This window comes from Herpailurus yagouaroundi, unplaced genomic scaffold (assembly GCF_014898765.1).
Source record: "Herpailurus yagouaroundi ecotype Mexico unplaced genomic scaffold, PumYag 28, whole genome shotgun sequence".
NCBI classification, from domain to species: domain Eukaryota; kingdom Metazoa; phylum Chordata; class Mammalia; order Carnivora; family Felidae; genus Herpailurus; species Herpailurus yagouaroundi.
The window spans coordinates 31483654-31500922 of NW_024412376.1; the positions used below are offsets into that span (position 1 = coordinate 31483654).

Here is a 17269-nt window from a genome sequence, read left to right on the forward strand (position 1 = left end):
TTTCTTTCTTTCTTTCTTTCTTTCTTTCTTTCTTTCTTTCTTTCTTTCTTTCTTTCTTCCACCTTGACAACATGACAAGATGGAGGAATTTACCCCAAAAGAAAGAAAAGAAAGAAGCCAGGGCCAGGGATTTAATCAATACAGATATAAGTAAGATGTCTGAACTAAAATTTATTTATTTATTTATTTAAAATTTTTTTTCAACGTTTTTTTAATTTATTTTTGGGACAGAGAGAGACAGAGCATGAACGGGGGAGGGGCAGAGAGAGAGGGAGACACAGAATCGGAAACAGGCTCTGAGCCATCAGCCCAGAGCCTGACGCGGGGCTCGAACTCACGGACCGCGAGATCGTGACCTGGCTGAAGCCGGACGCTTAACCGACTGTGCCACCCAGGCGCCCCTGAACTAAAATTTAAAACAATAATTATAAAGATGATGGCTGGGCTTGAGAAAAGCATAGGAGACACTAGAGAATCCCTTACCATAGAGATAATGGAACTAAAAACTAGTCAGGCTAAAATTAAAAATAATATAACTGATATGCAAATCTGAATGCATGTTATGATGACAAGGATGGATGAAACAGAGGGGGAAAATCAGTGATATAGAAGATAAAATTACGGAAAATAACAAAGCTGAAAAGAAGAGGGAAAGAAAAATATTGGATCACAAATGTAGACTTAGGGAACTCAGCAACTCCTTATAGCATAATAACATTTGTATCCTAGGGGTCCCAGAAGAAGAGAGGTAAAAATGGGCAGAAGGTATTTGAGCAAATGATAGCTGGAAACTTCCGTAATCTGGGGAAGGAAACAGATATTGAATTCCAAAAATCACAGAAAAACTCCCATTATTCAACAAAACTGACCATCACCAAAATATAAATGAACTATTGAGACTTCATCAAGATAAAAAACCTTTAGGGTGCCTGGGTGGTTAAGTCAGTTGAGCATCTGACTTTACTCAGGTCATGATTTCACAGTTCATGAGTTCAAACCCCACACTGGGCCCTGTTCTGACAGCTCAGAGCCTGGAGCCTGCTTGGGATTCTCTGTCCCCTCTGTCTTTGCCCCTTCCCCACTTGCAATCTCTCTCTCTCGCAAAATAGATAAATGTTAAAAAGAAAAAGAAAGCTTGAAATAAAGATAAAAAGGTTTTGCACAACAAAGGGAACAATCAACATTCCCTACAGAATGGGAGAAAATATTTGCTAATGACATAAAGGGTTAATATCCAAAAATATGTAAAGAACTTATGAAAGTCAACACCCAAAAAATAAATAATCCAGTTAAGAAATGGGTAGACTACATGAATAGACATTTTTCCAAAGAAGACATCCAGGTGGCTAACAGACACATGAAAAGATGCTCAGTATTACTCATCATCAGGGAAATACAAATCAAAACTACAAACAGATCACCTCACACCCGTCAGAATGGCTAAAATTAACTACACAGGAAACAAGAGATGTTGGCAAGGATGTAGAGAAAGGGGAACCCTCTAGCACTGCTGATGGGAATGTACATTGGTGCAGCCACTCTGATAAACAGTATGGAGGTTACTCAAAAAGTTAAAAATAGAACTACCCTATAACCCAGCAATTGCACTACGGGGTATTTTACCCAAAGATACAAAATACAGATTTTGAAGGGGGACATGCACACCTTGGAAGCATTCTCAACAATAGCCAAATTATGGAGAGAGCCCAATGTCCATCAACTGATGATGACAAAGACAATGTGACATATATATGCAATAGAATATTACTCATCTATCTAAAAGAATGAAATCTTGCCAATTGCAATGATGTGGATGGAACTAGGGAGTATTATGCTAAGCACAATAACTCAGAGAAAAACTTGGAGAAATAACTCAGAGAAAAACAAATACCATATGATTTCACTCATATGTGGAATTTAAGAAACAAAAGAGATGAACAAAGGGGAAAGGAAGGTAAAATAAAAAGATAAAAACAGAGTGTGAGGCAAAAATATAGGAGACTCAATTATAGAGAACATGGTAGGTTGCTGGAGGGGAGGGGCTGGATGGGCTAATGGGTAACAGGTATTAAGGAGGGCACTCATTTTGTTGAGCACTGGGTGTTACATGTAAGTGATGAATCACTAAAGTCTACTCCTGAACCAAAACTACACTAAATATTAATGAGCTAGAATTTAAATAAATATTTGGATAAAAAAAAGGAATGAAATCTTGCCATTTGCAACAACATGGATGGAGCTAGAGACTATCATGCTAAGTGAAATAAGTCAGTCACAGAAAGACAAATAGCATATGATTTCACTCATATGTGGAATTTAGGAAATAAAACAAATGAACATATGGGAAGGGAGGAAAAAGAGAGAGCGAAACAAAGTATAAGAGACTCTATGATAGAGAATAAACTGAGGGTTGATGGAGGGAAGGTGGATGGGGAGATGGGCTAAATTGGCAACAAGTATTAAGGAGGGCACTTGTGTTGAGCAGTGGGTGTTATATGTAAGTGATGAATCACTAAATTCTATTTTTGAAACAATATTACACTGTATTTTAACTAACTAGAATTTTTAAAATTTGAAAACAATGAATATACTAAACAAAATTTGAGAAAAATTCTAACCAAAAGCCAAGTTTTCCTGGTATTCTCTTTGGTCAGAAGCTCTACTTGTTGACTTTATTAGGTTATAAATTTGATTGTTGGTAAATAATAGGTTAGCTGGACTTATTGTTTGTTCTTTATTGGGCGGTCTCATTCGTCCATCAGAATTGTAGTTAGCAACAGATAATAAGAAAGAGCAATAGCTGTTCACACTTAGCTAGTACCTGCTGTATGCTTGCATTTCTCTAATCCCTTACATTTAATCTTCCCAAGTTATCTCAGCATAGGGACAATTTCCAAACCCTTTTCTAATATCAGGAAAGAGAGTCAAAAGAGAGGTTTAGAAACATTCTCAAGACTACATAATTGGTCATTGTTGTACCCAGATTCAAACCAGACAGTCTTGTCTCCAGCGCCCAATTTCCCAATTCCTACACCATTTTGCTTGTAAGATGTTAACTGGATGGGTTCATGGGATACAAAACTTACTATGTGCACAATCACCACTTTCCTCAAATACTGGTGGTGATAATATAAAGAATGGATGTTTGAAGCTAATAAAAAAAATGTACGATTTCCTTAAGTGACATATTTTTTTCAATTTAGTTTCCTCTTTTCTCTTGTTATGAGCAGTCTCAGAGACTTTACCTGCAGTGATTTTGCCCTGATTCCTGCTGTGACTACAAGTGCTTCACTCACCGCAGTTGTCCTCATCCGCTTGGTTGCCACAGTCGTCCACACCATTGCAATGAAGAAGCTGAGGCAAGCACTTGGTGATATTCCCACAGGGGAAATAGCCGAGGGAGCATTTGACATCCTGCCCACTCCCGTGAAGGACTGTGATGAAGAAGGAGGAGAGAAGGTTAATACAAAGGCTTGGCAAAAAATGGTTTCTCCCCAGTATCCTAAAACCTGTAATCTCATTCTGGCTTGTACCGCCCACTGTGTGGCTGCCTCACCTTGCTTACTAGCCTCATGCCAACTGTTTTCCAAGAACCTCCACGCCAATGGGATGTTCTCTTCTGTGTCCCCAGAAGATGTCAGGATTCTCCTTTCTTTGCCTTTTCTCATGCTGTATCCCACGTGGAATGTCCTCCACCCCCATCCTTTTTCTATGCAATGTCTGCCCATACTTTATAGTTTATCTCAATTCCCTTCTTCTCCCTTTCAAAAGTATTTTAACCAATCATTTTAAAAATCGGGAATTTATTGAATTCTTAGAATCAAGACTCTTCTGGTATTAAAGGAAGAAGACATAGAGAACATCAGGAAAGTACATGCACATGCTCACTCACAGACTGGATAGTGCCTGTGTGTGAGGCTCTGTGCAAGATTTTGTGTAAACCACACTGAATGAAACAAAGTTCCTGCCCAAACTTTCAGATGGGCTTCTTTCACTTAGTAATACACATTTAAGGGTCCTCTATGTCTTTTTATGGCTTAATAACTAATTTATTTTAGCACTGAATAATATTCCATTGTTTGAACGTACCATAGTTTATTTATCTTTACTTACTGAAGGACATTTCAGTTTCACCCAAGTTTTGGCAATTATGAATAAAGCTGCTATAAGCATCCACCCACATGCAGGTGTTTGTGTGGATATAAGTTATGCCATTTTAAAACCTTAGATTTATATAAATTTTAAAGATTATTGGAGACTCCAAATGTAGTTCTGTTACTTACTATCCTTACCAAGTTTGTACATGTTTGGAACTTTCTAGAATATTGTCAATTAAAAGAAATAAAAACAGAATAGCTTGAATTGTCAATAACATTTATTATATAAAAATGTATTTGTGATCTGTCATCAAGACATGAAAAGAATAAAAAAAGACTATTTTCTTTGTAAGATGCAGCAGGACATCTTACAGGGCAAGTGACATTTTTATACAGAAGAAATCTAGCAATGTCAGGTTTTGACTGTACTTAGTTGTTTCAGAGCACATCATTTGATGACATCTTTGTAAGATGCAGCAGGACATCTTACAGGGCAAGTGACATTTTTATACAGAAGAAATCTAGCAATGTCAGGTTTTGACTGTAGTTAGTTGTTTCAGAGCACATCATTTGATGAAGGAAATAGTTAAATCTATGTAATAATGAGCTGTGTTGTAAGTGGTGTTCTCACTAGTGAAATTATTTTTAATATTTTTTAATTTTTAAATTATTTTAGTTTAATTTTTTTAAACGTTTATTTATTATTGAGAGGCAGAGACAGAGCATCAGAGGGGCAGAGAGAGGGGGAGACACAAAATCTGAAGCAGGCTCCAGGATCCAGCTGTCAGCACAGAGCCTGATGTGAGGCTTGACCTCATGAACTGAGAGATCATGACCTGAGCCGAAGTTGGACGCTTAACTGACTGAGCCACCCAGGCGCCTCTCACTTGCGAAATTATTTTAAAATTATTTATCAATATTTTTTCAACAAATTGATTAAAATGAAATCAAAGGATTTGTATGCCGCAGGATGGCCCTGGCAGGACATCACATATTTCAGAGACTTCAAGTGTACATAAAATAAGGTAATCTGTGTTGATACTGACTTCTGATGTCTTTATTAATTTTTTTAATCAATTTTTTAAGAACAAAATTTAGGGGCGCCTGGGTGGCGCAGTCGGTTATGCGTCCGACTTCAGCCAGGTCACGATCTCGCGGTCCGTGAGTTCGAGCCCCGCGTCAGGCTCTGGGCTGATGGCTCAGAGCCTGGAGCCTGTTTCCGATTCTGTGTCTCCCTCTCTCTCTGCCCCTCCCCCGTTCATGCTCTGTCTCTCTCTGTCTCAAAAATAAATAAAAACGTTGAAAAAAAAATTAAAAAAAAAAAAAAAACAAAATTTAAAAACCAAGGGTTTCAGGGATACCTGACTGGCTCAGTTAGTAGAGCATGTGACTCTTGATATTGGGTTTGTGAGTTTGAGCCCACCATTGGGTATACAGCTTACTTAAAAAAAAAAAAAAAATCAAGGATTTCAGAAAAGTCCTGTGATGAGTTGTCAGTCTTCAGCTGAGAGTTACTATTTGAAGATGTTTTAACTAGATGAGACATACCTGCCTGTGTTTTCATGCTGCTGTTTTGAAAATTCTCTTCTGAGTAACTTACTTTTAGGGATATTATGTTTTTATGTCCTATCTTTTAAGTTTATATTTAGAAGCAGATACAGCCCTTCAACGATTGTGTCATGGAATGAGTTCTACATTTTTATAACATTATGATTCAAAAGATACATTTAAGGTCTTAAATAGTGATATTTTAAAAATAACTTTGATATTATCTCAGATTTAAAGTTGCAAATACAGTATAAATAATGATTTTTCCTCCTGAATCATTTGAGAGTAAGTTCCTGACTAGATGCTCCATCACCCCTAAAAACTTCGGTTGTGTTTTTTTCTCTAAATAAGGATGTTCTCCTCCTATATAATCATGTTAGAACCATAAAAATCAGGAAATTAACATTAATACCTTATTACCATTTAAACTGCAGAATCCATTCACTTTTCACATACTGTTCAAAAAATGTCCTTCATAGTAAAAGGATCTAGTTTATAATCCTTACATTTAATTGTCCCATTTCTTTAGTTTCCTTTGATCTGGAATAGTTTCTTAGTTTTTCCTTATCTTTCATGACCTCAACACTTTTGAAGATTGTAAGTTAAATATTTTGTAGAATGTCCCTAAATTTTGGTTGTATGATATTTCATCAAAATTAGATTTAGATTATGCAACTTTGGTAAGAAATTCACAGAAGTGATGCTTATTTCAACCTGTCAGGTTATGCAAGATTTGATTTGTCCCATTACTGATGATGATCACTTTTGGTCGCTTGGTTAGGGTGATATCTGCAAAACTTTTCCACTGTGAAGTTAGTCTTTGTGATTAATAAGCATTTTTGTAGGGGCACCTGAGTGGCTCAGTTGGTTAAGCCTCCAATTCTTAATTTTGGTTCAGGTCATGATCTCATGATTCATGAGTTTGAGCCCTGCATCGGGCTCTGTGCTGGCAAAGCGGAATCTGCTTGGTATTCTGTCTCCCTCTCTCTCTGTCCCTCCCCTGCTTGCTTTCTATATCTCTATAAAAATAAATTTAAAAAAATTTTAAAAATAAGTATTTCGTGGAAGGGTGTCCAATTCCTAGTTAACACCATATGGTTCAGTCTAGTTTACTCCCTTTACATATCTCTAGCTCCCTTTTCTGACAATGAGAAAGTGCTTTCTATTATCCTTAATATAGTTATTATCTTGACAAATCCTCTTCCTGCATAGTTACCTTCCTCACCCCCCCTTTAGTCTGACTCCCAATAATGGACATTTTTCCTGCATGAGCACTCTCCTTGCCCTGTTAGCCATCTGTTACAGAATGCCAGGCACCACCTTCCTCTGTGGACACCCTCCTTATCCCACTGTGGCCCCAAAATTCCTCTTTGGGATGCCATAGGTCCTCTGTCACATCCAGCACAGAAGAATACCTTTCTGTGGTTCACCAAATAGCTTTAGGGCTCAATTGTTCAGGAAGAGAATGATAGAGTAAGGGGCAGGTAAGTGATAGTTATAGGAAAATTTAGGAGAAGTTGAAGGGGATCATCTTACACCACTCCCAAATGTGCATGCCACTTTGGCATAAGTATTGTTTTAAAATGAAGACAATTGAAAATAAGCAAACATAGAGCCCTCCACCCTTCCCCTATCTGCCTAAAAGCAGGACATATATTTCCCTTTGTAAGGGTGTCTTCCTCCTCCCTCCATACCAGGAGGAGAACAGCTCTGGTCACTGGAGATGGAAAGTTGGCACCGAGGTGAGTCTGCACAAACCAACATTATTAAATAGCCCCGTTTCTCTCTCTCAGGACTAAAATCTTAGGGGTTTCAATAAACACTTTTTGGAGGCTAAGTTCCAAGTGATTTATCATTAGTGAAATAAAATTTAGCTTCTACTTTTTTGACAGACCTTGACAGAAATGCACAAGCACTTACAATTTTGCCTAGGAAAATGCACAAAAGTGCCACTTCAGTGAAATTATAACTCTTACTCTATAGCAAACTTAAATGCAAATACGGAAAATTTTAACACGGTTGCTCTGAAGTCAATGCCTTAAGGGCATCTCTGTTCAGTTAAATTTAAGTAGTGAGTGTATTTGGCACATTTAATTAAAATGTTTATTGTGTTTCTGTACAACTTTGACTTGTGTAAACACTAAGATGGGAGTTTCATTGGATTCTATAACTTATTTCCAGCATTTGAAATCCTCCTCACAATCTGTGGAAAATATGCAATATTCTATTTTCTTAGATAATTACAGCATCAAAAGTATAGAGGTAGTTACTACCTTGTTAGGAAGTAAAATACACACACACACACACACACACACACACACACACACTGACACAAAGACAAACTTTCCCTATATTCAGTCCATTTATTTTAAAAAAAGATAATTTCTATCTTAAATGATGACTATCAATAGCTATTTAAGATGTTTAGAAATAAAAAATAGAAGTGTCAGATGTGGGGGTGCCTGGGTGGCTCAGTTGGTTAAGCATCCAACTCTTGATTTTGTCTCAGGCATGGAATCAGGTTAGTGAGATCGGGCTCCATGTCAGGCTCTGCACTGACAGCACACAGCCTGCTTGGGATTCTCTCTCTCCCTCTCCGCCCCTCCATCTCCCCTGCTCATGCTCTCTCTCTCAAAATAAATAAATAAACTTAAAAAATACCGGATGTAGTGGAGGATTGTTAAATAAATTACGTGGTGTAGTTTCAGAACTACATATTTGCATATGTTGAACAATAGTCTATATTGTTTGTTCTTATTTATATAAAATAAAAGCTGTATGTGTGTTTATAAAATGCTGATATATTCACAATGAACTGTTAATAGTGGTCATCTTTGGGAAATGGGACAAATAATTTCAGGAAAAATGGGAGATTTTATTCTGCAGTTTATACCTTTAAGAAAAGAAAATTTGGACTTGTGTTTTAAAAATGCGTATTCCTGGGGCACCTGGGTGGCTCAGTCGGTTGAGTGTCCGACTTCGGCTCAGGTCAGGATATCGCAATTTGTGAGTTCAAGCCCCGCGTCGGACTCTGTGCTGACGGCTCAGAGCCTGGAGCCTGTTTCAGATTCTGTGTCTCCCTCTCTCTGCCCCTTCCCCGCTCATGCTCTGTCTCTCTCTGTCTCTCAAAAATGAATAATGTTAAAAAAAATTTAAAAAATAAATAAAAATGAGTATTCCTTTAATAATAATAAAAATAATCTGAAGTTATTTATAGACAATTCAAATATGTGAAAATTTGGTTTCTTAGCTATAGATTAAAAACCTGATTGTAATATTAGTTAGCTCTCTTTAGACCTTTTGAAAGAAGGTGAGTATGAGATCAGTGGTTCTTAATCAGGGATGATTTTGTTCCTCAGGGGTCAAATGGCAAAGTCTGGAGACATTTTTTACGTCACAACTTAGGGGGCTGCTATTAGCATCTAATTAAGGTAGAGTCCAGGGATACTGTTAAACATCTCACAATGCACAGGAAACCTCCCCCCAAACAAAAACTTGTCTGTCCTAATATGTCAGTAGTACCCAGGATGAGAAACCCAGGGCTTGTCATTGGTGAAGAATCAATAGGAAAACACTCCATGCCAGCAGATGACTAACACATGAGCTCACTTGCAGAACAGGCAATTGATTACTTCAGTGGCTGTTTATCCTTCTAGTGGAGACTTTCTAATTGATTTTAAGAGGTTTTAGAAATAGATGGATATTACCAGTGCAGCTTTTGTGTCTCTGGAAAGGTTGCAACTGCTATTGTTTTGACAACTGGGAAAGAGGTTGCACATTGTTATGTCCACTAGTCCCAGGGACTCATGGTAGTTAGAATCATTTCTTAAAAAAAAAAATTTTAATGTTTATTTATTTTTGAGACAGAGAAAGAGAGAGAGAGAGAGAGAGAGAGAGAGAGAGTGTGTGTGTGTGTGTGTGTCTGTGTGTGTGTGTGTGTGCAAGCAGGGGAGAGGCAGAGAGAGAGGGAGACACAGCATCTGAAGCGGGCTCCAGGCTCTGAGCTGTCAGCATAGAGCCCGATGCAGGGTTTGAACTCATGAACTGTGAGATCATGACCTGAGCTGAAGTTGGATGCTTAACTGACTGAGCCACCCAGGCACCCCTAGAAAGAATCATTTCTTAAGTGTAAGAATTATTAAACAATGGGTTGGGTTACTAAGACAGTCTCTGGAAGTTTTGAAAAATTGGATAATTTAAGCATATTCTGCCAAAAGTAAAAGAATTGGCCACAGACTATTTTCAGGCCTCTTGAACGAGTTCCATGAATCTTTGAATAGCAAAACAGATGTTTTAAGGAAGATATTATTTAAAAAGAACATTTTAGACTTCAAATCTGAGAGTTTGAGATGTGTGTACTCTGTACACACAAAAAATATTGACAAAAATTCAATCATCTCTACCTCAAGAGAGCTTAAAAATTAGTCAAAAAAATTCATTTGTCCTCACAAAAATCCGGGTACTTAATATCTCTGAATTTTATTGCTTCAGCCCAGTTTCTCATTATAAATATTGTATTATGATCTTTCTCATAACTTATGCTCCTCCAGATAAATTAAACACTTGGTTTCCCAAGAAATACGCCTTTCTCTAGGAGAAGAGGATTAAGAGTACACTTCTCGTAAAGAGCACTGAGTAATGCATGGATTGTTGAATCACTATAGGGTACACCTGAAACTAATATAACACTGTAGGTTAATTACAGTTGAATAAATCAATTAAATAACATTCTGCAACAAACACAAAGAAACCATTCTTCGACCAACAATAACAAAAAAATATGACTTTATCATTGCCTGTCCTGATTCCAGTTTGACTTAAAACCTCACATAGAACTGACTGACTGCAGTCCCCAAATATGTCATGCACATTGCTGTTAACTACCAATAAAATGACAGTACATAGGCACTGGGATTTCTTCATTTACTTGCCAATATCCTGTGCTTTCTTTAGGATTCAGGTATTACCTTCTTCTGAAAGCATCTAGTTCTTTAGGCTGGGTTGTATACCTACTCTCCGTTTTCTTAGCATTCTGAATCTATCTCATTCCAACGGCCCCTGTTGCACTATACTGTAATTGCTGCCCACATGTCTCTTCTGTAAGCTTTCTTTAAAAAAAATTTTTTTTAATGTTTATTTATTTTTGAGACAGGGGGAGACAGAGTGCTAGTGGGGGAGGGACAGAGAGAGAGGGAGACACAGAATCTGAAACAGACTCCAGGCTCTGAGCTGTCAGCACAGAGCCTGATGCGGGGGTTGAACCCACAAACTGTGAGATCATGACCTGGGCCGAAGTCGGACGCTTAACCGACTGAGCCACCGAGGTGCCCCAGCTTTTTGAGGGCAGACAGACCATGTCTCAAATCATGGTCATATTCTCTGTACTTAACATTATAGTATAAGATGGCAATAAATATTTGTGAATGAATGAATAAATAAATGAATTAGAATGAAAGATATGTGGTGAACTGAATTAACTGGAGATGGACTGAATTTTCATTAGCCTTATCTACTCACTGTCACCAGCGTAATAGTCCATGTCCTATTTCACTCATATTCTTCCTGTATCATTAGCCTAGGAGAGCATAAGAACATGCCTGTTACAACTAATTTCCTATAAAAACCAAAATTAAAAAACTGAGAAAAACTAGGAAAAATATGTTAAATTTTTATTAAGTTCATATCTTTCATATCTTTCCATTAAATTTGATATGGTTTTTAAAAATCTTGGCTTATGTAGCAGCTTCTTACCAGATACGTCTCCTGAGGCAAAGGAAACAAAAGCAAAAATGAACTATTGGGATTTCATCAAGATAAAAAGCTTCTGCAGAGCAGAGGAAACAATCAACAAATTAAAAGGCAGCCAATGGAATGGGAGAAGATAGTTGCAAATAAAATATCTGATAAAGGGTTAGTCTCCAAAGTCTATAAAGAACTTACCAAACTCAACACCCAAAAAACAAATAATCCAGTGAAGAAATGGACAGAAGACATGAATAGACACTTTTTTCAAAGAGGCCATATAGATGGCTAATAGACACATGAAAAGATGCTCAACATCACTCATAATCAGGGAAATACAAATCAAAACTACAATGAGATATTACTTCACACCTGTCAGAATAGCTAAAATTAACAACTTATGAAACAACAGATGTTGACAAGGATGTGGAGAAAGGGGAACCTTCTTGTGCTGCTGGTGGGAATGCAAACTGCTGCAGCCACTCTGGAAAACAGTATGGAGCTTCCTCAGAAAGTTAAAACCCAGCAATTGCACTAGTAGGTATTTATAAAGGATACCAAAATGCTGATTCAAAGAGATACATTCACCCTGATGTTTATAACAGCACTATCAAAAACAGCCAAATTATGGAAAGAGCCCAAATGCCTATATATATATATATATATATATATATATATATATATATATATATAAAATGGAATATTAGTCATAAAAAAGAATGAAATCTTGCCATTTGCAATGATGTGGACTGTTCCTCCCCTGCTCGTTCTCTGTCTCTCAAAAATAAATAAATGTTAAAAAAAACACAACATTTTAAGGTGTGCCTGGGTGGCCCAGTCGGTTAACAATGGCATGGAAGCTAGAGAGTAGTATGCTAAGTGAAATAAATTAGTCAGAGAAAGACAAATACCATATGACTTCACTCATATGTGGAATTTAAGAAACAAAGCAAATGAGGGGCGCCTGGGTGGCTCAGTCGGTTAAGCATCCGACTTCAGCTCAGGTCACGATCTCACAGTCCGTGAGTTCGAGCCCCGTGTCGGGCCCTGGGCTGAAGGCTCAGAGCCTGAAGCCTGCTTCCAGTTCTGTGTCTCCCTCTCTCTCTGCCCCTCCCCCGTTCATGCTCTGTCTCTCTCTGTCTCAAAAATAAATAAACGTTAAAAAAAAATTTTTTTTTAAAGAAACAAAGCAAATGAGCAAAGGTGGAAAAAGAGAGAAAGGCAAACCAAGAAACAGACTCTTAACCATAGAGAACAAACTGATGGTTACCAGAGGGGAGGTGGGCAAGGTGATGGGTGAGATGAGTGATGGGCATTAAGGAGGGCACTTACAGTGATGAGCACCGGGTGTTGTATGTAAGTGATGAATCATTAAATTCTCTACCTGAAACTAATAATACACTGCATGTTAACTAACTTGAATTTAAATAAAAATTTGGAGAAAGAGAAAACAATCTTGGCTTATTTGTGGGGTCTTATAAATTGGTGAGATAACCTTTAAAAATAGTGACTGAAGTTTTTTTTTTCTTTCCTGAAATTTTTTTGTTGCATGGGCTCTTCATCCATTTCAGTGATATTCATTGCTTCATGAGGTAGGCAAGTATAACTGAGAACAAAGGAGGACATTACTACTGCAATCAACTTATATATTTTTAGATGAATTATTATTTTTCTTTTAGAGAGAGAAGGGGGGGAGACTGTGTGCAAGTGGGGGAGGGGCAGAGGGAGAGAGAGAATCTTAAGCAGGTTCCACATTCAGCACAGAGCCTGATGTGGGGCTTGATCTCACCACTGTGAGGACATGACCTGAGCTGAAATCAAGAGTCAGGGGCTTAACCAACTACGCCACCCAGTTGCCCCTAGATGAAGCATTATTATTGACAGCCTGGGTTTCCATTGTAAGAGCCAAAATTTTGAAAAGAAAGTAAGTGTCTTTTCCTTTAAGTTCCAAAGGCTGATTTGTGTGGAGGACTTAGAACATGGAGTTTATACATAAACCACAGAGTGAGAACCCATAGGTGATGGTTAGTTTTATGTGTTAACGTGGCTAGGTCATTGTAGCCAGTTTTTCATTCCGGTACTAATCTAGGCATTACTGTGAAGGCATTATGTAAATGTGTTTAATGTCCACAAAAGCTTTATTGTAAGTAAAAGAGATTGATAATGTGGGTGGGTCTCATCCAATCAGTTGAAGGCCTTAAGAGCAGAAATTGAGGTTTCTCTGAGGAAGAAATTCTACCTGTGGATCACAGTGTTAGGTCCTTCCTAAGAGTTTCTAGCCTTATGGATTTCAGACTTGCCCAGACAGACACCACAACTGAGCAAACCAGTTCACAGAAATAAATCACTATGTATCTATATCTATCAATCTATATATGTGTGTGTATATATATATGTATATATATATATATGTATATGAGTATATATGCAAATAATATAAACATAAGAATCACCACATATATGTATGTATATATATGGATAGATAGATCAAAATGAAAATAATATATATCTTACTGCTTCTTTTTCTTTGAAAGAACCTTGATTGATTCAGCATGTGATGGGGCAATTTTCCTGCCTCCTAAAGATATAAGAATTTGTCAGAAGGCAGGAGGAAATGGATTGCAGGGAACCTCCATTCCCTGGGCTGGGACCAAACAACAGTCTGGAAGGAGGATCAACAAGTAGTGGGAGGAATGCCTGTGTGGCTCAGTTGTTTAAGCGTCAGATTTCAGCTCAGGTCATGATCTCATAGTTCATTAGTTCGAGCCCCACATTGGGCTCTGTGCTGACAGCATGAAGCCTGTTTAGGATTCTCTCTCTGTCCCTCCCCCTGCTCTCTCTCTCACAAAAGTAAGTAAATAAACATAAAAAAACCCTCCATATATATATATATATATATATATATATATACATATATATATGTATATATATATGTGTATATATATATGTATACATGTATATATATACACACACAATGGAGCATTACTCTGCAATCAAAAAGAATGAAATCTTGCCATTTGCAACTATGTGGATGGAACTGGAGAGTATTATGCTAAGTGAAATTAGTCAGAGAAAGACAAATATCATATGACTTCACTCATATGAGGACTTTAAGAGACAAAACAGATGAACATAAGGGAAGGGAAACAAAAATAATATAAAAACAGGGAGGGGAACAAAACATAACAGACTCATAAATATGGAGAACAAACAGAGGGTTACTGGAGGGGGTGTGGGAGGGGAGATGGGCTAAATGGGCAAGGGGCACTAAGGAATCTACTCCTGAGATCATTGTTGCACTATATGCTAACTAATTTGGATGTAAATTAAAAAAATAGGGGTGCCTGGGTGGCGCAGTCGGTTGGGCGTCCGACTTCAGCCAGGTCACGATCTCGCGGTCCGGGAGTTCGAGCCCCGCGGCGTCGGGCTCTGGGCTGATGGCTCAGAGCCTGGAGCCTGTTTCTGATTCTGTGTCTCCCTCTCTCTCTGCCTCTCCCCCGTTCATGCTCTGTCTCTCTCTGTCCCAAAAATGAATAAATGTTGAAAAAAAAATAAAATTAAATTAAAAAAAATAAAAAAAACCATAAAAAAGCCCCACAAAACCTTTAAAAAATAGGAAATAGTGACCGGGGTGAGTGAAGGGATCACAAATCTCAATGGACCTTTTTCATCCCCCACCACACGGTGTAAGCCACAGTAGAATAAAAAGGAGATGTGATGCATTTAAGGACAGAGACCCAAGGGCTCCTTTTTACAGTCTCTTATTTTATGAAATCCTAGACTGGAACAGAACAGTGTCCTGATATTTACAGTGTTCCCCAGAGGGGACAGAAGTAGCCAAGAAGCTAGCCAACTGGGAGAGGTCTGACGAGCGAGAGGAGGATAATGCAGACTGACCAATGTGAAGCTGACTGCAGGATGGTGTGGGGAAGCAGATGCCTCCACACCAGATATGACAGAGCCAGGGGACTGGGAACTAAGCACGGGTGGTGCTATTTCCCAGGTGAATGATCCAGCAGTGGACCATAGGACCAAAAGCAGAGGCCCCTCCCACCACAGTCTAGATGACACAACTTTGGTCACTCCTGGAAAAGAGAGAAGAGAAGAAGAGAAGGTAGAGAGCTTTGAATTGGCAAAATATTTACCCAAAAGATACTGAAGGGAAAAAGTAGTGGGAAGAAAATAAGTGATTGGATTACCTGGAAGTACGTTAGGTTTTCTGTCATATGCAGGAGTGGACATTCAGATTAATTTCATTTACTGAGAAATGAATTTCCATTATTCTGCCCTTAAGTTTCTAAAAGGAATTGTACTGCTTCTGTTTTACTTGAGTCTAAATTGTAGAGTTAGAGCACATTAAAAAAAATGGCATATTCTACTGTGTGTGCATTTTTAAAAACTGATTTAAATCAAGCATTGTGGAGTTCAAAATATATTTAAAATGGGTTCTTTCCAGAATTACAGAATCACTGAGAAGAATACCAATGTTTATCTACTCAAAGGCTACCAAGGTTCTGCCACGCAAATCCTTTCTGGAAGAAGGTAGCTCCTTAAGAAAAGTGTGTAGGATTAGCTCATCTGGCATCTCTGGAAAAGAGCTGCTTGGTTTATTCTGCATGCTCAGTGATGGGCTCTTCCTGGGAAGCATTTGAAAAATTGTCATTGAGGGAATAAATAGTAGCCCTTTAAACAGAGTGGTTGAGATTCATGAATTTGGCTGTTGTTGATTTGCAGCATTTAAAATATATCCCCTCTAGATTTACTTTTATGGCAAAGCCGTAACTTCAGTTCTATCCAATTCTGTTTCTCTTAGACCTGCACTGCTGTGGCTAAACTTGACAGGAGAAAAGCACATGATTCATTTCATAACAGGACCCAAATGTTGGGGGGCTCTTAAAGCTGCTAAGAGGAGCCCCACTGGTCCTCCCTCAGTGTCTCCCCACAGATCGCCCTCATACGTTCTTCACCCTTGTTATGGATGAACCCTCTGTGCTCTTGCTGAAAGTTGGCCCATTCTCTGAGCTCCAGGCACCACCTCCTCTATCCTACTCAGGACACATTTCAGTGGTTCTTTCCTCGTGCTAAGCATTATCAAATTTTACCTCTCACCTGGCTCATTCTCAACAGTCTGAAAACGTGCCGTTACCTCTCCCTTCTTTTTCTTTTTTACATCTCCCTTCTTAAAAACAAAACAAAACGGAACAAAGCAAGAGAAAAAGAATTTTGTGATCCCATTTCCCATACTAGTCCCATTTCCAGTTTTGTCTCCCCCTTTTAGCAAAACTTGTCAAAATTTTTCTATACTGGTGTTTGTGATATAACTTTTGTGTTTAGCTTTACCTCTAAAGTGTTGGGAAGCTATTGAATACAATATTAATCTTCCTTTGTGAATTTAGGTTATCATGTTGAACAGTACAAGAATGCCTTTAAGGCACTTTGAGGGAATTTGTGTCCTATAAATTTGACCACAGACTCTTGCGCTTTGAGTTGTCAACTTTGTATAGTTTTTCTCCAAAATTCTTCACCAGGTGTTGCATCACCTATCATTAATTTGTTTGCCTCTGTAGTCTCAGTATCTTCATTACTATTTTTAATTTTTTACTTGACCTGGCTGTAGCTACAAATGCAGATACTCAGACATGGTAAACTTCTGTGTAAAGAATGAGTCAATACGCTATGAATGAGATCCTGAAAAGAACAAAATTCTTTTTCTTCTTCTTTTGTTTTTTAATGGTTTTTAAGAATCAAATTAAAAAAAAATTTTAATGTTTTCCTATGTTGAGAGAGAGAAAGAGAGAGAGCAAATAGGGAAGGAGCAGAGAGAGAGGAAGAGAGAGAATTCCAAGCAGCTCTGCATTGTCAGCACACCAGTGAGCCAGCCA

General features: G+C 38.1%; 2 protein-coding genes across 8 annotated transcripts in view; one reads left to right on the forward strand and one right to left on the reverse strand.

Annotated features, from left to right (window-relative positions):
• Positions 1-3330, forward strand: part of CUNH4orf46 (chromosome unknown C4orf46 homolog) — an 89388-nt gene extending 86058 nt beyond the window's left edge. Inside the window, exon 4 of the mRNA XM_040471553.1 lies at positions 3231-3330. Coding sequence (XP_040327487.1) covers positions 3231-3254 — 24 coding nt within the window. The 3' untranslated portion in view covers positions 3255-3330. The remainder of the gene's footprint in view (positions 1-3230) is intronic.
• The window catches only part of RXFP1 (relaxin family peptide receptor 1), a 116723-nt gene that overhangs the window by 74641 nt on the left and 24813 nt on the right, over positions 1-17269 (reverse strand). For all 7 annotated transcript variants that reach the window (XM_040471543.1, XM_040471540.1, XM_040471541.1 and 4 more), the window contains exon 2: positions 3297-3434. In XM_040471543.1, the coding sequence (XP_040327477.1) occupies positions 3297-3434 (138 nt within the window). The remainder of the gene's footprint in view (positions 1-3296; positions 3435-17269) is intronic.